The 23,813-nt window shown below is 42.1% G+C and overlaps 1 protein-coding gene across 2 annotated transcripts in view; it reads right to left on the reverse strand.

Moving 5' to 3' along the window:
- Positions 1–12,341: 12,341 nt before the first annotated feature.
- The window catches only part of gabrb2b (gamma-aminobutyric acid type A receptor subunit beta2b), a 145,525-nt gene continuing 134,053 nt past the window's right edge, over positions 12,342–23,813 (reverse strand). For both annotated transcript variants that reach the window (XM_089123919.1, XM_089123918.1), the window contains one exon: positions 12,342–22,381. In XM_089123919.1, the coding sequence (XP_088980045.1) occupies positions 22,034–22,381 (348 nt within the window). In that variant the 3' untranslated portion in view covers positions 12,342–22,033. The remainder of the gene's footprint in view (positions 22,382–23,813) is intronic.

Here is a 23,813-nt window from a genome sequence, read left to right on the forward strand (position 1 = left end):
TGAATAATACATGGTTCTTTATTTTCACTGCACTGCAAATTTGTCTTTCCGCACCAGGTGAATCGAAATATTTGAACATCAAAGCAGGGCAGATAAATGTTCATGCAAGCACATGTTCTGCGTATTTGTGTGATCATGCACTGAAAGTAAAAAAAAAAGAAGGTTAAAAAAAAGAATAGAAGGAAAACGTCTCAGGTTACGTATGTAACCCTGGTTCCCTGAGAGGGAACGATAGCTCTGTTGTCAAACGCGATGGGAACGCTCTGCGTGATTGCGTCGTGAAGCGTCTGTACAATCAGTCCAATTAGAGAGTAGGACGTCAGGTGACGTCACTGACCAAGAAACTATAAAGCACCCTTGAGATCAGACCGCGACAGCGTCTGTGAAAGGCCTGAAGCAAGTCGATCAGGGCATGCAGGAAGTATGGCAGGCGAACGCAGCTCTCGTTCCCTCTCAGGGAACCAGGGTTACATACGTAACCTGAGACGTTCCCTTTCAAGGGAACTTCGAGCTGCGTTGTCAAACGTGATGGGAACCCCATACCCACTATGCCATGCTGTGAAATGCCCGTTCTGTGTGAAGTCCAATGCGCACACTAAGAAGCGAGCAACCTAGCCCCGGGAGTGGAAAGGTCTAGGTCATAAAACCTGACAAATGTATGCAGTGAGGACCACCCTGCCGCATTACAAACGTCATAGAGGGAAACACCCGAAATTAAAGCCTTAGAGGCAGCCATACTCCTAGTAGAATGGGCGCGGACCTCCATAGGTGAGGGACGTCCGACCGCATTATAAGCAATAGAGATAGCGTCAACTATCCACTTGCTCATACTAGTCTCGATGCCGGGCAACCTTTCTTAGTCAAACCCAAGCAGACGAATAATTGCTCTGACTTACGCCACAGGGTTGTGAACATAAGCATCCAATGCCCGAATTGGACATAACAGATTGAGACTTTCCTGATCTGGGGTATTGAAGGGTGGAGGACAGAAGGCCTGCAGCACAATAGGACCCATCACATTAGTAGGGACCTTAGGAATATAACCCGGCCTAGGGTATAGAAATGCTTTAACCATACCAGGTGCGAATTCCAAACATGAAGGAGCAACCGAAAGAGCTTGCAGATCTCCAATTCTCTTAACAGAAGAAATTGCGAGAAGAAAAAAAGCTTTTAAAGTGAGCAATTTTTCTGAAAACTCTCCGATAGGCTCGAAGGGAGCCAAAGCCAGACCCTCGAGTACAATGGCCAGGTCCCAAGCCGGTGCTCTGGAGTGCAAGGCAGGCCTCAGCCTCAATGTTCCACGGAGAAAACGAGTTATTAGAGGACCTCTCCCCAGAGAAGAAGCCCCCGCAGGGGATCTAAAGGCAGATATAGCCGCAACATACACCTTCAAGGTGGAGGGAGTTAGTCCAGCAGAGAAACGGTCTTGCAAGAAATCGAGAACTGTACCAACCGGGCAGTCAACAGGATTAAAAGCACGTTCTCTGCACCATGTAGAGAACAATTTCCGTTTGAAATAATAAAGTTTTCTTGTGGAGGGAGCTTTTGATTGAAGAATGGTCTCCACGACCTCAGTCGAGAGACCAGCATTTATAAACTGGGCCCCCTCACAGACCAAGCCCATAGTTTCCACAACTTGGGGCGAGGGTGAAATATTGTGCCCCCCGCCCGTGAAAGCAGGTCCGCAAACCATATTCTGGTCGGCCAGTGCTGGGCTACTAACATGAGCCCCTTCCTGGCGAACTCTTTCCAGAACTCCCGGGAGCATTGCTATCGGGGGAAATGCATACAGGTGTAGCCTTGGCCACACCTGCACCATCGCATTCAGTCCGAGAGGAGCTGGATGCATGAGAGAGAACCATAACGGACAGTGAGTTGTCTCCTGAGTTGCAAATAGATCGACCTGGGTCTGACCAAAGTTCTCCCATAGGAGCTTCACCACCTCGGGGTGGAGTCTCCACTCTCCGGGCCTCAGCCCCTGCCCTGACTGAATATCGACCCTGGAATTAATATTGCCCTCAGTGACAACAATTTCCCCTGGGTCCATAGGAGAAAACCCCTTGGTCCTGAGCCACCACTGCAGGGGTCTCATGTACAGAAGGCCAAAAGTGATTAAGATGGACGCAGCTGCCATGAGCCCCACCAGTCTCTGAAACTGTTTCACAGTGAGTGACTGGCCTAGTTTCATACCTAGGCCGCCGGATAGGATATTGGTAAGCTATGCCCCCGAAAGCAAACCTCAGGACACCTCCTGTGATGGATGGATAGATGGATATGTGAAAATAAGCGTCCTTCAAGTCTATCGTGGCAAACCAGTCCTCAGACTGAAACTGTGACACGATCTGTTTGAGTGTAAGCATTCTGAACTTGAGCTTTTGAACTCTGCTGTTTAGCTGACACAGATCTAGAATAGGACGTAACCCACCATCTTTCTTTGGAACGATGAAGTATCGGCTGTAAAACCCTGACTCTGTGCTGGTAGGAGGAACCCTTTCCTAGCCCCTTTTTGCAAAAGCGTCATCACTTCCTGTTCCATAACCCGAGCCTGCTCGGGGACCACCACGGTGGGAAGGACCCCTAGAAATCTGGGTGAACAAGAACAGTTTCTTTTCTTTTAACTGAATTCTGAATTCTCCTATGGGAGAACCTGGACCTTAATGTGACAAAGACTAAGGAGTTAATTATTGATTTTAGGAAGAATCGTTTTAACCCAGAAGCCAGCATCATACATGGAGAAAATGTTGAAATTGTAGAGACGTATAAGTATTTAGGAACCATGTTTGACTAAAACACAGAATCAATCACTAAGCGGGGACAACAAAGAATCCACTTATTGCGGAAGTTAAATTCTTTTAATGTGTCTCAGAAGATCTTATGTATCTTTTATTATTCATTCATTGAAAATCTTCTAACATTTTCTTTTAGATGTTGGTTTCATGGATTGTCTGTGAGAGACAAGAATAGCCTCACCAGCATTGTTAAAATCTGCTCCAAGATTATTGGAGTTCAGCTGACAGACTTGAGCTCCCTCTGGAAAAAACGGGTGCTTCAGAAGGCTAGACAAGTTTTGAGTCATCCTGACCACGTCCTTAGTCAAGAATTCTGTCTAATGCCCTCAGGTCGGCGCTACCTCGCTCCCCCAAGGAAAACTAATAGATATGCTAATTCTTTTATTCCTTCTGTCATCGGGCTTTTAAATACGGCTGGCAGTGGCAACTAGCCATGTGCCTTGAATCATATACCTTGTATGTATTTAATTATTTATCATTATTATTATCTATTTATGTATTTATTTTCTTGAACTTGGGTCCCTGCTCTGTCCTTGTATTAAGCAATATCACTGACAGTGTTTCTGAATGTTCGACTGATTGTTGTCTTGTCTTGTTTAAAATGACTGGAAGGCTAAAACTGAATTGCCCTATGGGGATAAATAAAGTTGTTTGAATTGAATTGAATAACCCTTTTCTATCACATGCAGGACCCATTGAGGAATATCCGGCCGTAGTTTCCACGCTGAATGCCATGAATTCCACTAAGGGGACCAGTCTCTCGAGACTGGCCTCGGGATTTTGTTGAACGGATATTTCGGTGCCCAGAAACGGCGAACCGACCGGGAACAACCGAAATGACCATTCTACGGCCCTCCTCGTAGGACCGTATGGGGACGCTGACACCTCGGTGCCCTGAAACGGCGAAGCGACAGGGAACAACCGATGTGGCAGTGCTGCAATGCTCCTCATTGCATAGACCCCCAGAGGGCTTTCTTAGAGATAGCAGTCCTCAGATCTTGCCTACCCTCATAATTTTGTTGAACGGACATTTCGGTGCCCAGAAACGGTGAACCGACCGGGAACAACCGAACTGACCATTCTACGGCCCTCCTCGTAGGACCGTATGGGGACACGGACACCTCAGGGCTTTCTTAGAGATGGCAGTCAGATCTTGCCTACCCTTGGAATTTTATTGAAGCTCTTTTTAGAGATAAGACAGTCCTCAGATCTTGCATATCTCTAACTGGCTAGATTTTGTTCTGTTTTGCACCTTGTGCCGCGAGGAGCTTAATAGGCCGAGACCATAGCTGTCAACCCTCCCGTTTTTTCCGGGTTTCTCACGTATTTTATCTCTGTTCCCGCTGCTTTCCCGTTTTAGTATTTTCCCGTAAAATATCCCATATTTTTACGCTCTGATTGTGTGAGACGTAAGCTCGGACCTATTCGGCTTGAAGTCGTTCATACTCGGATGCAGCGCCGCGCACGCTGGCCGGAGACACATGGCTGAGTGCGTCTCAGCTGCGTGGCGTGACCGTTTTTATTTTACCGTCTATGGTTTTTATTTCGGCTCCCATGTTAACAGATTACACACTGCCTGCGTGACACGCGCAAACGCGTGCATGCTAGAAATGGAACCAGAGATGCATATTTTTCATGCGACACACAAGTGTGTTGGAAGCGTTTCCAGGCAAAAAAAAAAAGAAAAAAAAAAGATGTTTATATGTAATAAAATTCCATTATTTTTGCCTATATATATTTTCATGTCATTTTTTTAAACAATTGAGTCCTGGTGTCCACTACAGAGGTCATAGCATAACATAGGAATAAAATATCTTCTCCTTTTTTTTCATTAGTTTCTTATGCTCTTAATAATGTAAAAAAAAAAAAATCCCTTATTTTTGCGATGGATTCCGGGAAATCTCCCTGATTTTCAATGTTCAATGTTGACAGCTATGGCCGAGACTGCTCTCGTCCAGCAGTCTCAGGAACATTGGTGAGGAAGAAACCAGCTGGAACACCGCTGAATGGATCATTTCATTGTTCTTCTGGATGCTCCGCTTTCAAGAAAACTGACATATTCATATCTTTATTTTCCCATTATCTTTATATCGGAAAAAACATGTACATATAATTCTGTGGCCACCAGCGGGAACAACCAAACTGGTAGCGCTGCGACCCTCCTCAGAGAGTCGCTCCTCACACTCATTCCATACCCACCAGGGCTGCCTAATAAAAATTTATTCATTATATTATTAAAAACGATGACACTGACTCGGGAGAGAGAAAGCTTGCAAGCGTCTCTTTAACCCGAGGCACTGAAATACCCAAACATTGCTAGCCTATAATTAGACATCTGGCGATTAAACACATAAAATATAAACCCCGACGAGGAGGCTGAGATACAGAGTTTTCTAGGTTTTAAGATAAATTTAATCTAAAAACTATTTATTTTTCAATCTCATAATATTCAGCTAGCCAGTAAAATTTTAACTGGCAAAAGCATAAATAAAACCTCCATTTAAAAGCTCCTCTTTATTCAGCAGATATGAGCTGACTTATTTATTCATTCATTTAAAAGTCAAACATCTGCCTTTCTCTTAACATTTTTATTTGTTTTGTACTGTTTCTTTTTAAAACAAAACACTAACGATACCAATTCCTCGGAACTGGAAATCGCAGTCCACTAGATCTGGCATGTGAAATTAAGCTGAGATAGAGCTGAGCTCGTCCCAACCCCCGCTGTCAGATCCATTCGCGAACCCCGAAATGCGAGTCGTCTCCGTGCCTCGGCAACAGAGAGACCCGCGCGGGGAACGCGAACCGAACCGTCCTCCACGGAATAACGCCCGGCGGGAGCGGAGCGTCCTCGCGGACAGCTTCTCGCAATGCCCACAGTCAGCTCCCTCGAGAACTGACTGCTGGCATGCTCCACTTCCAAACAAATAGCTGATGTGTGTCCCCACCCGTGATGTAACGAGGGCAGGGAACCACACAGCGTCTATAATCTTGCTTGCCATAAATATAGATAGTGATATATATTTCTTTTCTTGGCTTTGACAAACAACAATAAATAGACAAGGACAGAGTACAGAGATCGCTTGCTGAAGGCTACAGAAGCTGTCGCGGTCTGATCTCAAGGGTGCTTTATAGTTTCCTGGTCTGTGACGTCACCTGACGTCCTACTCTCTCATTGAACTGATTGTACAGACGCTTCACGACGCAATCACGCACAGCGTTCCCATCGCGTTTGACAACGCTGCTCGAAGTTCCATTAAAAGGGAACCATATACCTTTTAAAACAGCATTTTGTGTACCATCAAATACATTTTAAAGTCCTTTTTGCATTATTTGGGGCAGTGGTTCTCGGCTGGTCTTGCTTAAGGTCACACATTTTACAATGGACCAAGTGGATAACTAATGCAAACATATTTGGAAATAAATCAAAAATAAATTAGAAAAAGTAAAGCAAAACCTGTTATAAACATTATAATTGGTTATAATAGGTTCAAACTTTATACACACAACTACTTTTTTTCATTATATTTTAAGTTATTATTATTATCATTATTATTTTTTTTGGTCTGAAGGTTTATTTTGAGTCTTGAACATGATTCTTGGATCAGTTAATGAGTCTAATGTAATATGGTCGCAAGTTCCGGCATTATCAGACGTTCAAAAATTGAAATTTATGTGCACGACGGCCTATTTCTTTGCTGATTATGGGTGTATGAAAGAAGAGCTGATAAACTCTATTTCAGATATGGAGGGAAATTGAAATGAATGCACTTAAAAATAAGTAGTGACCTATGGAATTGCCTTCTTGACTGACTTGAGAGCCAGCCAGTTCAATACATTTGACAGTGATGAGTTTTGTAAGGTCATTTGAGCACAGATCTACAAAGACTATTATATAACACACTGATAGGGCAAAGATTTAAATCTGAGGTGTTCCCGTATACAGAATCAGCATAATCAAGTTTTGGAAGTATCAAATGAGTAATAATTATTTTTCGAACCTGTAGAGAGAAGCAATCAGAGCGATAAAGTGACTTCAATTGACCATATATTCTTGCTTGTATTTTCTTGCAGACTGAGTTAATATGAGGTTTGAAGGAGAGCTTGGTATCAAGCCAGAGACCAAGATATTTAAATTATTCGACTTTGGTTAAAGCTGTTCCATTAAGAAAACTAATAGACCAGTTTTTAGATAAAGGCAAAGAAATAGAGATGGTCCTCATTGCAGAACACAAAATCCAGGGGAGTAGTTGGATCTGGATACATATACATATACCTAAACCTACCTGTCTCCGCCCCCTGATCCCTAACCCCACCCATAATCCTACCCATCTCCGCCCCCTGATCCCTAACCTCACCCATAATCCTACCCATCTCCACTGCCTGATCCCTAACCCCACCCATAATTCTACCCATCTCCACCCAGTGATCCCTAACCCCACCCATAATCCTACCCATCTCCACTCCCTGATCCCTAACCCCACCCATAATCCTACCCATCTCCGCCCCCTGATCCCTAACCTCACCCATAATCCTACCCATCTCCACTGCCTGATCCCTAACCCCACCCATAATTCTACCCATCTCCACCCAGTGATCCCTAACCCCACCCCTAAACCTACCCATCTCCACCCCTGATCCCTAACCCCACCCATAATCCTACCCATGTCCACTGCCTGATCCCTAACCCCACCCATAATTCTACCCATCTCCACCCCTTGATCAGTAACCCCACCCCTAATCCTACCCATCTCGACGCCCTGATCCCTAATCTCACCCCTAATCCTACCGATCTCCATGACCTGATCCCTAATCCCACCCATAATCCTACCCATCTCCACCACCTGATCCCTAACCCCACCCCTAATCCTACCCATCTCCACGCCCTGATCCCTAATCCCACCCATAATCCTACCCATCTCCACCCCCTGATCCCTAACCCTACACCTAATCCTATCCATCTCCACCCCCTGATCCCGAACCCCACCCATAATCCTACCCGTCTCCAACCCCTGATCCATAACCCTACCCATCTCCACCCCCTGATCCCTAACCCCACCCTTAATCCTACCCATCTCCACCCCCTGATCAGTAACCCCACCCCTAAACCTACCCATCTCCACCCCCTGATCCCTAATCCCACCCCTAATCCTACCCATCTCCACCCCCTGATCTCTAACCCCACCCTTAATCCTACCCATCTCCACCCCCTGATCAGTAACCCCACCCCTAAACCTACCCATCTCCCCCCCTGATCCCTAATCCCACCCCTAATCCTACCAATCTCCATGACCTGATCCCTAATCCCACCCATAATCCTACCCATCTCCACCACCTGATCCCTAATCCCACCCATAATCCTACCCATCTCCACCACCTGATCTCTAACCCCACCCCTAAACCTACCCATCTCCACCCCCTGATCCCTAACCCCACCCCTAATCCTACCCATCTCCACGCCCTGATCCCTAATCCCACCCATAATCCTACCCATCTCCACCCCCTGATCCCTAACCCTACACCTAATCCTATCCATCTCCACCCCCGGATCCCTAACCCCACCCATAATCCTACCCGTCTCCAACCCCTGATCCATAACCCTACCCATCTCCACCCCCTGATCCCTAACCCCACCCATAATCCTACCCATCTCCACCCCCTGATCAGTAACCCCACCCCTAAACCTACCCATCTCCACCCCCTGATCCCTAATCCCACCCCTAATCCTACCCATTTCCACCCCCTGATCAGTAACCCCACCCCTAATCCTACCCATCTAGAAAACCATTTTTAAACTAAGTTTAAGTCCGTTTGTAGAGTGTTTGATTTGTGAAATGTCAGAATTGGAGGAGTAAATTACAGTGTCATCTACATATAAGTGTATTGAACAGTCAGGATAGATTTGCAGTAAATCGTTGATAAAAATGGAAAATAAAAGAGGACCTAATGGTGAACCTTGTGGAACACCTTTATCAATAATTTTGAAGCCTGACTGGCAGCCTTTAAAAGTAATGCACTGACTTCTGTGATAAAGAAAAGAATTGAAAAATAATAAAGAGTCAGAAGTAAGACCAATAGCATACAATTTATCCAAGAGAAGATAATCAACCATATCAAATGCTTTGGTAAGATCAATGAATACAGCACCGACATATCACTGTCAGATGCTGAGAGTGTCATCTGTGAATTTTAGAAGAGCAGGTGGTCGAGAATTTTGATCGAAAACCAGATTGGTGTAGAGATTTGTCTTTAAGATATTTAGAAATTTGGTTACAGATTAGTTTTTCAAACATTTTTGTTACGCTATAATTGAAATAGGCCTGTAATTATTAATATCTGTGATATCACCTCCTTTATAAAGAGGAGTTACTCTGGTGCAATTCCATGATCAGGGTGTTTCAAATTACAAATGTAATTTACGTATTTTAGTTTGTCAAGATATTTAAAGCAGCGTTTTAGAAGAGTGCGCTTGTGCGAAATCAAGCGTAATTCTGTCAGGTCACGTTAGTCAAGCTCGCATAAGCTGACTCTCAGCTGATACACCACGTCTACCTATAAGAATGCGACGCCAATCCCTGTATGTATAAGCTCCCTCAGTATTAGCAGTCGCGTTTCTCAGGAGCTCATTGCCCTCCTCCATCCCCAGCTCCACTCGTCAGTAGGGTTGGGTATCGAGAATCGAGTATCGATTGGAATCGGGACTAACTTTTAGTTTTTCCCGGAATCGTTCAAAAGTTAAAATTTCGATTCCTAGTTTCGATATTCACAGTCCGCCGAGCGGAAGAAGAAACCGCTGAACAACACCTACGAAGAAGCGTCTATCGGAAGTGTTGCCATAATCGTTCGTGTCGAACATGAGTACCTTACGTCGGCGATCCAAAGTGTGGCTTCACTTTTCTGAAAATAACGAAATCTCGGCAAAATGCAAAATTTGTGACAAAAGGAGTATTTCCTTCAGAAAGACCGTTGGTTAGCAAGGTTAGCTAAACTTTTTTGACCCTGCCTCTTAGAAGAATCAGAATCGAGAATCGTTAGGAACCGGAATCGAAACAAGAAATCGGAATCAGAATCGTTCAAATTCAAACGATACCCAACCCTACTCGTCAGTCAGGATTTGGCCTTCTGAGTGCCTTTGAATCAGAGTAAATTCTCAAATTATTATGTACATTCAAATATTGACATTACTGATATCTGCAACACATTCATGTTGGTTGTGTGCTGTTTCCCCTAAGGGGTGTTATTGCTGCGCTAGGCTGCATAGATGCACAGGGAGTTCTTGCCCAGAACAGAACCATACCATTAATCCTAACTATATGCTAATTGTGAATCGTATCTGACGACGGAACGTGAAATCTGACAATGAACTGGATTACTTAGCCAACTGAGAGGAGAACGTGTTGGAGCTCAATGCGACGTGGCTGCATCTAAGTAACGTACGTGTGGATAAGCTCCTGGAATAAGCACGTCTTGATAACGCATGTGAAGCACATTGATAATCTTTTATCTTTATTCCTATTCTGTCCCAACTAGGAATAGGCCCCCAAGGAAGGCTTTATGATCATAACTAAATCTGGAGGAAGCTTAAAGGGTTAGTTCACCCAAAAATGAAAATTCTGTCAGTATTTACTCACCCTCATGTTGTTCCAACCCCGTAAGACCTTCGTTCATCTTCGGAACACAAATTAAGATATTTAAGATATTAAGATCGCTCCTGCATACAGTCCATAGGCTTCTAGAGGGACTGGCTCTTGCTGTCCCCGAAAAGTGATTAAAGACATCGTTAAAATAGTCCAAGTGACTACAGGGGCTCAATCTTAAGTTTATCAAACGACGAGAACACTTTTGTGCGCAAAAAAACAACAAAAATAACGACTTTATTTCAACTATTCGTTTATTTCTCCCTCTGCGCGAGTCATGTTACTAGTTTAATAGCGTAAGCTTCTGTTATTGTACGTCACACGCATCACACACACATGACCAGCATCGGCCAATAGTGAGCCTACGTGTGACGTAGCTCTACGCAATCACACTACGTTAACTGACTACAGGCTCATGGAGAAGGAAGTGAATAGTTGAAATAAAGTCATTATTTTTGTTGTTTTTTTGCGCACAAAAGTGTTCTCGTCGCTTGATAAACTTAAGATTGAGCCCCTGTAGTCACTTGGACTATTTTAACGATGTCTTTAATGACTTTTCGGGGACAGCAAGAGCCAGTACCTCAAGAAGCCTATGGACTGTATGCAGGAGCGATCTTAATATCTTAAATATCTTAATTTGTGTTCCGAATATGAACGAAGGTCTTACGGGGTTGGAACAACACGAGGGTGAGTAAATACTGAAAGAAATTTCATTTTGGGGTGAACTAACCCTTTAACAAATCAGTCTCCCTATAGGTCTACGAAAGTGATCAAGAAGCCTTCAGTATATTTTTAACAGTATAACACATGAGCATTACTATACGAGCCTAAAACAAATGCTAGCTAGCTAAGTGTATACATCCCTAAAGCATTTTCACCTTAAATACCAAGTCTTCTGCTTCTCGTGGCCTTTACAACTGATCATGCTTTACAATGAACTCTGTTAGAGAAATACATATGGCAATGTATCTGTTCAACGAAATACCTTACTCTCCTGATGAGTGTAAAACACCATCTCTGCTTCACTTTACATTTTGAACCCCACAGCTCTTCTTGTCATCTCTGAAATGCCAATCAATACCTTTTCTCACATTATTATGAGTGACATATGAAAGTGATTTCAAATTAAAATCTAAACGCAACACTTAACACCAGGCATACCATTGTAAATCAGGGTAAGACAAAGAATCTGACTCATTTCATTTATGTTAATTAACATTAAATAGTGTACCGTTAAGTTTGGAAATAACATTTAGAGAAATGTGTTATTTTCTGAACAGACATAGTATTAAAATTACTAAAATACAATCTGTTTTGATTTTTGTGTTAATACTTTCAGTCTATTAAAGGCGCAGTATGTAAGTTTCGCCGCTAGAGGTCGCTTACTCAAAACAATTACAAAGGCGTGGCTTGATGATGTTATATATGAGCGTGGAATCATGGGAGTTGTAGTCTTCACCCCCACAGCCGATGGAAAGCAATCCGATGATGAATTCGTGTATGAGCTAATGTATTCAAGTTTTATTAATGTTACGAGGTCGAGAGCCGCACATTTACATTGCTGTTTTTATTATCGATTTATTAATCGTTTTGTTTTATTAACTACTTTATTTGAGCTCAATCATACTTGTCGTCATCCTTTGAGGAGCTACTTGTGACAGTTTGTCAGTATAATGACATTTTTAATTTTGGAAAGTGAGATGTATATGTCGAGTGTAGGACATTATAACAGGCTCAGATAGTAAGCGCACACATATAAGGTTGCCTATATGTAACAGATATTTTTTTATAATATAAACAGATTCAGACCACTAATAAGGACACTGAATGTGAGTGAGTGAATGTGTGAGGTGGTGTTGAGGACAAGAAGAACATTACACAATGAAATAACATCATCATAAACTGTGAATCTGAACACTTTTAGAGTGTTATACAGTATTTATTGAGAGTTCATAGATTTTCGAAGATTATAACAGAATTTGTGTTTTTCTGTCAGTCCATATGCATCTGAAGACCCTCCGGTTGGCGTCAAAGAGGGCTTGTTGGTTTCTGATGTTGTGAGATATTGTTACATCTCTGTGAATGGAAGCTAAGGCTTAATCTGTGAACATGTGCAAAAAACATAGTCAGTTTGCCATCATTCTCGAATGAGTTTTGTTGGAGTACTTGGAGTATTTTGTTAGAGTACAAATATATAAAAAAATATGAAATAAAAAAGTAAAGTAAAATAATGAGAGGCACAGACAAAAAGCAAAGCAGTAACCAAGTGTTTGACATTTGTGCATTTTCTCAGAAACTAGTGCTCACACACATTCATAGTGTGTGATACTGAGTCTCAAACCCCCCTCCCTCCATCACAATCATACACAATGTTTTATTTAAACAGCTAAAAAGGCCTAATTGTGGCATCTAATAATTGTTAGGGCATGAGAGGGAAAATACATTTGGGAAAAACAATAAAATACTTTGAAATGTCAATCTGATCCGAAAAAGAACGCTAGAAAGGAACGGAGAGAGAAGGGACTGCACAATAAATAAGAAATATTTGTTTACTAGTTTCAAATTGTTTACATTATTGATTTGTCATCAAGTATTCCCCATAACATTGCTTTGTAACCTTTGCATTAACCAGTAGAGTACAAACAAGAAAGCTTAGAAATATTACATTACACATTGTTAGAAAGAATTTTGTATTTACATGAACACCCTGCTCCAATTAGATGTTTAGTATAGTTCATATTTACATCTAGAAACTGTTTTTGGAATATATTAAAATAAGTCCTAATGCCCAAGTCCTTACATAATTTCCTTTAATAACGTACAACACCAAGATATCTTCATCCGACTGAGTCAAACTTTGAAGTTTGGAACACCTTCTAAAGAATGGACAAAGAAAACCATTTACTGTATGTGTGCATGATTAGGGGAAGTAATTGCGACGAATGGACAGCAGAATCCGTCTCTAAAATATCATATTGTTACACTTAAAATCTCGTACCATCACTATGAATATACAATCAATGTTAATAACCCATTTTTATTGTCCATTGAGCATTTTTGATTCTTGAGTGAAGAAGCTATGCTTATACAGATATGAGAACTTTAGTTTAATTTGACTTTTTAGATGAGCAATATGAATTGCAAAATATTTTTTGGGAATGTATGGTACCAGTGTTGCATGCAGTAAAGATATGAGTTAGGGATGCATTATTAAACATTGGTAATAAGTTCGGGTTGCTTGATTTCTTGCATGCTTCCAAGTCCACAATTCCCTGGTTATGAATAGTGCTTCATAAGATTTAGTTAGTTTCATTCAATATTTAGTTATTACTCATGTTCAAAGGGGCTGGGAGAAAAAAAAAAAGCAAATCGGTGTTAATTATTACTTCATTGAGCTTCTAACTTGTGTTGTTTCAACCCTGTTGTCTTTTGATCTTAAAAAAAGCCAAGAAAACAGATTATTGATATATTGAGATGTCAAACTACAAAGAAATCTTGGTGAACATGAAACATATTGTTGTTATCTCTATGACTGTTGATATAATTGAAATTTTACACCTTGATGGAAAATGTCTTGCATGCAGGTCCATCATGATTACACATATTTAAAAATGAACTGAATATGACAGATGTACAGTACCATTAAAATAAATAAATAAATAATAAATTAGAAAATGTGTAATTAAATTAAAATATATAAATAAAAACGAGTATATATACTATCCTAAATTAAATCTGTTCAATATTGTGCTTTTAATTTTTTGTTTTTTCAAGCATTGTAAGGCTTAACATCTCTGGTTACTCAATGTAACCGTAGTTCCCTAATCGAGTCGGTTCCTCCACATTACGTATGGGGAAAACCCTTTTCCTCGAAATGCTGAAGCCTGATTGAATCACTCTTTTGCTTGCAAATAGCCAATGGCGTCCGATTATTCACCTGATTGGTTGTGACAGCCACTACCTGTATATAGGCGACGTCGGGCGCCAGATTTTTTCGACTGAACGAGACCTATTGAAGCTATGAAGAGACTTTTCACACTGCAATTTACGTAATGTCTTGTTACCCCCTCTCAGGGAACTACGGTTACGTCGAGTAACCAGATACGAGTCAGTTTCCTTATTGAGTCGGTTCCTCGACATTACGTATGGGTCAACCCGGTCTCATCCCAAGACGTCATATAACTGACGTTTTGGGACGTCTTTTGACCATACGTCAATATTCGCCTTTTTAGGGCCCCCTTAAACGTCGGTAGATGAGGTTATGGGATCCTAACTCTACCCCATACCTAAACCTAACCCGTCACCTAACTGACGTTAAAGGTAAAGCGTCAGTTGTATGACGGCCCGGGATCGCCATCTACCGACGTTTAAGGGGGCCCTAAAAAGGCGGATATTGACGTATGGTCAAAAGACGTCCCAAGACGTCAGTTATATGACTTTTTGGGATGAGACTGTGTTATATGGGTAGTGTATAAAACCCGGGCGTGTGAAAATTGGCCGGTCCAGCTCGCACAGAGCCGATGCAGAGGACCAGGCACTAAGGCATAGCAAAGACTATCAGCGCGCTCGCTCCTCAAGGTAAGGTACCGGAGCTGGTTGAAACGCCTAGATGCATTTTTGGCATAGAGCCAATTCAGCTGTCCGCGTCTCCCAGTACACAGTTAAGCAGCACTGAACTGATGTGATATAGGGGGTGGAAAATGGTGCTTGAATATACTCCCGGCCTCAATAAGCGGGCATAGATAATGGGAACAACATTAAGAATGTGTTTTATTTAAACAGTAGATCATTTCACGGACGCAAGAGAATAACATGACACTGTAACGTCTCACTCTGCTTAGACGACCTGGTTGAAACCATGGCTTTAAACATGCGTCAGCCGGGGCGTCTTCAGGCGACTCGGCCATCCAATGACAGAACAGACAGAACGTGTGGTGCAAACGAGGGAATGTCCAAGTTATAAAATCTCGCAAAAGTGTTGTAAGATGACCAGCCTGCCGCGAGGCAAATTTGACATCAATAAACATACCTTTAGTCCAAGCCCATGACGATGCCAAACTCCTAGTAGAGTTGGCACACACTTCTATTGCGCAATCGAGTCCTCAGTCGTACAGCTTCCACAATCCAGCGTAACAGCCTCTGTTTCGACAGCGAGCCGCCCTTCTTAGCGCCCGCAAAGCAGACGAAGAGCTACTGAGGCTCGAAACTGGCTAGTTCCAACATGACATCATGACTTTCGCGTACACATATACGCCACTTTCGAGTCAGGTGGCGTGTTATCTCCACGCATTTTGTGCTATCCGCGTGTATCCGCGTGTATGCGTATACAGGGGTTGGACAATGAAACTGAAACACTGGCCAATGTTGGAGGTTTCACATCTATATGCCTGGCGGCCAATCTTCAGAGTGAAGCACGGGTGGATCAGTGATGGTTTGAGCTCCAATATCATGACAATCCTGATTGTATTTGATGGACACGACACTGCCGAGGACTACCAAACCCTTCTGGAGGATCATGAGCACCTGATGCTCAAACCGTGTATCAGCATGATCATGCACCAACACACACAGCAAGACTTGTGACAGAAGGGTTTGATGAAGATGAAAGTGACGTTGAACATCTCCCATGGTCTGACAGTCACCAGATCTGAATATTATTGAGGTGTTTTGGAGGAGCGAGTCCACCAGCATCATATAGTGACCTGGACACTGTTCTGGAAGAGGAACGGCTCATAATCCCTCTGGTCACTGTGAAGGACTTCTATCTGTCAATTGGTGCTGTTTTTGGATGCAAAATGAGGCCCTCACCATTCTAACAAGTTATTGTGTAGTAAAACCAGGTGTTTCAGTTCTTTTGTCCAACCCCTGTATGTCTACGCCATTAACGTCCGCGTCATTCCGCGTGTCCGAACACGCAGTCAAATCTCCAGTCATAAATGCCATTAACCCCAGTGACGGTTAGGTTTAGGGACGGGCTTGAGGTAAGTCATATATTTATATAACGTTAAGTCAACGGCGTTCATAAACACGCTGAAAGGCGATTATGCGTCTTGATAGCACGCCAAAAATGGAAATACGAATTGGCGTGTCATACACACGCAACTTCATGAGATCAGTCTGCTAGTTCTGTTCACACAAGTATTTAGCGGATGCACGGGGAACAGAGCGCATTTCTGTGACACTGAATTAGAGGTTAGCTCAGAGGAGCAAAACGCTTGTGTTGTGATCACCTGGGCGCAAGTCTGACCATGCAATCGCCTGGGCCGAACTGCATACAAGCACTGTTGACTGACACCGTTTTCCACATGCTAGCGCGAGTAGCAGCGCCGTCATAAATGAGAGCACTTTTAAGTCGCTAGATTCGGCTGGTTTGAATGGTGGGTCGGACAGCGCACTGAGCACTAATGATGGGTCACATACAGGCATCTGACGAAGGCGGGGAGTATTCAAACCGCCTCGCCCCCCCGAAGGAAGCTCGATATTAGATACAGCATGTCATGAGAGGCGGCGGTAGCGGCCACGTAAACTTTCAATGTAGAGGGGGACTGCCCACATCTAGACATTCCTGCAGGAAGGTCAAAACAACCCCCCTCAGGTCTTCATGTCTGCTAGTACACTAGTTTGCAAACATAAGCGCCTTGTTGAAGGAGCTCTGGCCTCCTGTGAAATGATCCACTGGTTCAGTCCACACTGATCTGCCACACAATTCCGGACTGGGGTGCCATATGGCGCCCTTCGCCTGGGACAAAAGGTTTGCGGGGCGTCCTTCTGGCGGCTCGCGCTGAGGAATGACGTGTCCATCCATCTCTTGGATGACTGTTTGGGGGTCGCTCAGTCCAACTTTAAATCTGCCACTGCCTACTTGAGGACGGAAATCAGCTCTGCATCCAGCGAGGTCGGACCTCAGATCAAGCACCCGGTACAGAGGCACTCATGGACATTCCATAATCCTCTCCACAGCCGAATGAGACCATTTCCTGCGCTTCTTTCGGAGGGTGGGAACTATCCTCAACATATGTGAGAGGGGGCTCTGGTGTGATGGTGACGTGGAGAGTCCTCCGACGAAGTTCCCTGTAGTCTACTGGTTCGATGGCGGTGGGCGGAAGAGAGGCAGGAGCCACAGGCCGCCGCTGCCAACAACGGCCAACCTTGTGTAACGGAGGCCAGCTAGTAGTTGCTGTGGGTCCAACTCGACCCGCTCCGAGCGGGCCTCGAACCCGGGTCTCCGGCATGAGAGTCAGGCGCGCTAACAAGGAGGCTAAAGACTGCAGCCTCTAGCGTCTGTCTGAGATCGGGGAGTGAGGTTTACTCGCACAGCAACTACTAGCCTGGCCTCCGTTACACTTGCACGAAGGATCTTTATTGGAAATTCTTTGATTGGCAAAGAGACATTCTTGGAAATGATAATCCACTAGAATGCAAGAGGGGATCGCAATCCACGTTGTCCCATCTAGCCCCGTAGGTCAACGGCGAAACCAGCCTCCAGGTGAAGAAGAAAGACTCTGAAGGTATTTTGGCGCCTGGCGTCACCTATATAGTAGCTGTGATAGCCAATCAAGCAAATACTAAGAAGCCATTGGCTATTTGCAATCAAAAGAGTGAATCGATCAGGCTTCAGCATTTCGAGGAATTTGGTTTTCCCCATACGTAATGTGGAGGAACCGACTCAATAAGGGAACTATATTCATGAATATGCCCTTGTCGTGTGGAGGATGATGGGCTCTGACTGGCTCTTTTTGATAGAAAGCATTGGAATTACAGTATTGTTTCAACACCACGAGCCCCTCCACCATATCAACAATTCACCAATTTCACCATTTCATATGTAAACACATAACTACTCTCTTCTTTTGAATTCTGTACAAGTGATATTTACAATAGACAACACAGAGGAATTAATTGAGCTTTTTTTCACTGACGAAGCCAAGAGATTCCTTAACTGCTGGCTTTTAAAACAAAATCAGTATGAATATGTATAATGCTTCAAGATGATCAAAGCGCATATATTGTCTGTAAACATACATCCAATCAGAAATAAATAAGTTGAATAATACTCTCGACATGGCATGCCCACATAGAGGTGCAAGTAGTGTTTAAGATAGACAATAGAAGCAAGATAAGGAAAAAAAAAAAAAAAAACGCTCTATTTTCCAAAGATTGTGAGGTTCATAGCCTTGAATCTTTGGAAGATAGCTCAGTGTTTTGTTTGAGACACTTCGCAGCTTGTAAACGAGATCTTCCAGTGCGAACAGTTATTTTAATAGTCCACTTTAGACATTCTACTAACTACAAGCAACATGTCAACTAGCAAGTCATTAGAGTATTAGTAGACTGCGTGCTTAATATCTGCTAAACATTATACTAACAGTCTACTAATAGTCCAATGAGAGTTAGTTGACATGTGCTCGACTGGTTACTAATAATGTAACGTCTAAAGAGGACCATCGGAATAAAGTATGTATAGCCTACATTTTTATTTTGTGTCAAACAATGACCCGGTTTCACAGATAGGGCTTAGATTAAGCCAGGAATAGGCCTTAGTTCATTTAGGGCATGCAAGAATCTTTTATAAACGTGACTTAGAAAAATCAAAACAATACTGGTGTGAATCTTGAGCCAAAGCAATGACACTTACATATTTTAAGAGATATGTCAGTGCAAGTTACATTGAGGTAAAACAGCTCAAACATGCCAACATTTTAGTCTGGGACTAGTCTTACGCCATGTCTGTCTCAATTTCCATTAATTTCACCAGTGTTTCTGTGCAACTATTCACAGAGACATCTGTATTGTGCCATCGATTAACCTCGTGGACAAGATTTTTGTCAAAATTTAGAACCAATATATTCTCACTTAAAAGTAGACAAAAACCGTAGCATGAATAATCGCTTTGCGTACAACTACTAAGACAATAAGAAATTGCTTGCTTGCATTTTGCTTTATGTGTCTTTTATCATTATAATTTTAGGTAAAATGTCTCCACATTACTGTTTTTTTTTTTTGTAAAACAGAAATTATTTGTATCCTTTTACACATATTTTTGAGCACCTAATCCCACTCATACCCTAAACCTAACCACTTTTCAACAAGAGATGAAGAACAGTCACAGTAATTTTGCATACAAGTATGAATAATGACGTGTGGTGCATTCCAAGTCCGCTGGAGCAATGTGTTCTTTTTATGTGAGGAACAGAGGTTTTAATCACTGAAAATCTTAATGCTCTTGAAGACAGCCACACACCTCAGCATTCAATAAATGACGCTTGTTTAGCAAGACTTGGAATATATTTGCAAGTTTTGAATAAATAATTGCGACTGTACTTGTATCCTGTTCCTTCATGTTGTTTTATATTGAGAAATGGTTCGAGTTAGGCGCTCGAGAAGACGGGTTAGGTGCTCAAACTGTATAAATTGTAAACTCAGGGATTGGCATTAACTTTTTTTGCTTGGTGGTTTTCCAAAGTTACAAGGCACTCATCGATACCATGGGGGAAAACTGCCATATAGATAATTTTAATATTATCTCATAATTTGGCAGCAGGTTTGTTAGGCTGCTGTCACTTTAAGACCTGTCGCACAGATCCATTATACTCTTACACATGCGTTTCTCAACTGTTAACGTTCAATTCAAACATGACTGACTGTGTTTAGACGTGAATAGTCGCCAGGACCGGCACTTTGACATTATTTTGTGTGTATTTGACCTTTGAAGTGCAATAGGCAGTGAGAAATAACTAAGTACTAAGAGGAGGAGTCAAATTATGCACAATATGAGCAATTCCACGGCGAAATTCAATCCCTGTAACAGTAACAATATTCATCCGGAGCAAATGAAACGAACGAGTGAGGAGAGGCGGGTCTCTGTGTAACTCACTGTCAGGGAGATTCTGCGATAAATGAGTTTTGGATATTTCAATAACGACGTGTATCAAAAATCTATAACACTACATTGCACTTAGTTTTTTTTTATTTTCAGATGCCTTTTTGAAAAACTACTACTGTAAAATTGCTATATTATATATCAAATTCGACCCGCCAAAATGGCTAGAAGGAGTGACTGCGTTAAACGCCATTGCTGAAATACACCCGCATTTGGCGAGAGTTAATGTCAAGCCCTGAGTGTAGTGTTAATTAAATGATTATGGCTTAACCTAACAATCAAAACTCAACACTTGAGTCATAATGACAAAATTATACCTCAATATAGAATTTCCTGACAATGAAAACCCATCCGTGCATTGACAGGAATGGCTTCTCATTAAATGCACTGGTAATCCTAGCCTGTAGATAACGTATAGCAATTTCCAAAGGTGTGCCTTTAGCATCTTAATAGTGGCAAGGCATCTGTCAATGCTGCAGTTTTTGATGCCTTCGGAGTGAGAACGGTTTGAGACTACACACAAGGTGTCAAGGTTTGGCCGGTCACTAGGTCTTGTAACTAGACCATTTTGCTATATATATAGAGAGTCTGATTAATACAATATTTATCTTTTTGCCAGTGGCATGTTATTTTTGGAGTGCTCTCACAAATGGGAAACAGGTTTATATTTTTTCTTGTCTGTTGCCATTCACATCAAAGTAATCGCGCTGCTGAAGGGTTTGGGTTTAGATTTGTTCCTCAGATGCTATCAGCTAATACGCATTGGCATTTCCTGTTGAATAACAATCAGTCATGTGGCATTTTCCCCATCATGAACAATGATGGCAGAATTCAGGTCACATACTTTTAAGCATCAGGAGAACAACTGCAATTGAGATGAATGGGAATGCTAATGGTTAGACTAGCATTACACAAGATTAATGGGAGCTATAAAAGCGATTCGAGTTAGCAGCTGAATCGAGTTGTTTGGGGTAGGGACACCTTCAACTTCCACTTCTGAACATCAAAATGAAACTAGCATATTGGAAATGTAAAGCTCACCAAAGTGTCGACAAACTTTAGAGTAAAGGATTTGAGTGACACGTTTTACCAAAGTAAATAAGTGTATAATAAAATTCTCTTGAATAAATAAACTAGCATCTGTGTGTAAAGTAGAAAATACCACCATATGATAAAACTATTCCTATAGTCTCTTTACTCAACAGACCAGAACAAAAGAAAACGTCTCAGGTTACGACTGTAACCTGTGTTCCCTGAGAACAGGGAACGAGACAATGCGTCATTCGACGTATTGTTGAGTTCCCTTCGAAAGGGAACTTCAAATAAAGGAATAGATATATTAAGTTATTGAGTGCAGCTTTCTTATCAATTGCTAAAGGAGGAAAGAACTGACAGTGAAGTGCTGTGGATGTCTAATTTTTAAGTCTTTGAGTTTTCCGTCGCTAAAAAGCTATAACTGATTTGATCATTTTGCAACAAAACCGATATACCTAATATTGAACAAAACGCACTAAAACTACTGGATTTTGAAATAGGCACCATTTGTTCTTAATCTCTTTAGAGTATCGTGTCAGCCAGCAATTAAGGTGAACCCAAGGTTAAAGAGAGTTAGTCCTGATTTTAATCTGTCAACATAAGTCCTGCTTGTATTGCGAAATCAGACGCAGGATAACGGAAGAATATACTGACGTAAAAATAAGTGGCGCTTCTTGGACGGCCCCGCGATCCACTTAGTTGACATAATAAAGCCAGTAGATGACATTGAAGAAAGAAAACACGGTGGGGAAGATCATTCTCGACCATTTGTCGATTGAATTTACATCAGTTAAGTCAGGGATGTTGATTTTAAGCTGCGAAGTGCGCCGTCGTAGTCGGCTCTTCTTCTGAGCAACGTGGCGTTCCAGCGCATTGTGCCCAAAGTTGTGCCTGGCCAGGCCGGCTTTCCGATACTGCAGCGTGGTGCTGTCAAAGGCCAGCATGGTGGAGCGGGGGTCGCCCAAACCCAGGCTTAACTCGGACGTGCCCATTTCATTCTTGATCTCCAGAGGACTGAGAAGGATGTTTTCATGGGGGTCCATCTAAGACATAAATACAGATGGACAGGTTAGTAATGGTAACAGTTACTTTGCTGCGCATTATAACCAATATCAATTGGACAAATTCAATTCTTTTTTTGTATTTAAAAAAAAAACAATATACATTTCCAATAAAATGTATCACATTTACATAAAGCAAAGATTAAGAGGAAAATAAAAGTGCTTACTTACCTACTGCTTTTCATGAATCATTCTTTATACTTTTGAACACAGTATTTAACATAGACTGAGACAAACCAACAAAGTGCCAGAAACACAGTATAATGGAAATGGGTTTGGTGCACATAGAGATGTAAAGCAAGGTGAGGTAAGGTAAGGCATGGTGGTACAAATGATAGTATTTACGCTGTATATTTCTACAAAATTATGACTTTTTCATGACAAAAAATAAGGGCCGATATGTAGAAATATCTAATTAATACAAAATATATATATAAAAATGTTCAATTGTTCTCCCTTGTTTTCAAAACATTTGACCTTTTCCTTTCTGAATTGTACTTTCAATGGTATTTTATTAAATTGTATCTAAAATAGTAAACATCTGTTTTGGTGAGTGGTTCTGAGGGAAAAGAGAGGTGATGATGGTAATGAAAAAAAAAAATTCTGTTATGATTTACTCACCCACATGTCACTCAAAACCTGACTTTCTTCATCAAAACACAAGAAGAGATTTTGAAAAATATTCTGCCCACTCTTTTTCTATATATTGAAAGAGAACTGGACAAGTTCCAATATGACAAAAATGCATTAACCTAGCATTAGCGTTATTAGCCTGGTTAAGTTCTCAGTTGTAACTGATATCCCTTTTCCACCAAGGCAGAGCTGGTGCTGGTTCAGAGCCAGAGCCTAGTTTCATCGGTTCTTTGTTTTTCGACCACCAAAGCACCAGCTCCAAACCACTAAAAGCGGTTCTTAAGTAGCACCAAATCATTGCTGGTCTAGAAGTAAGAATCGCTTACGTCAGCGTCTGGGGGCGGGGTTACCGTGACCAACAAGATGAACAGAAACTTGTGGCCACCATTTTTTAAATAGAAGCTAATCATGCTAATAGCAGCTCGATTGTAATCTCCGTTAAAGCAAGTTACGGCGAGCTGCGCGAACGTGATGGATTCGCCGTATTTGGATACCGATGTTGGTTTGCAAAGCCATGAGCATAAATAGTAACGCAACGACCGCCATTGTTGATGGAAGGCTTGTTCGAGATGCATCGGAGCGGCGTGGACTGATCGGAGTGTTTGGAGAGCATACGACTCCTGCTTTTGAATCGCTCTCGCATTTCAAGATTCACAGTGCCGAACCATCTTGAACAAGCCTGGGGTGCGTTTCCCGTACAACGACGTATTTTGCTGATTCACTACCATAGTACGATGCATCGTTGAAAAGATCAACTAGCTAGTCACGACTGTTTCCCGAA

Source organism: Pimephales promelas, chromosome 19, assembly GCF_988280905.1.
Source record: "Pimephales promelas chromosome 19, fPimPro1.hap1.1, whole genome shotgun sequence".
Lineage (NCBI taxonomy): Eukaryota > Metazoa > Chordata > Actinopteri > Cypriniformes > Leuciscidae > Pimephales > Pimephales promelas.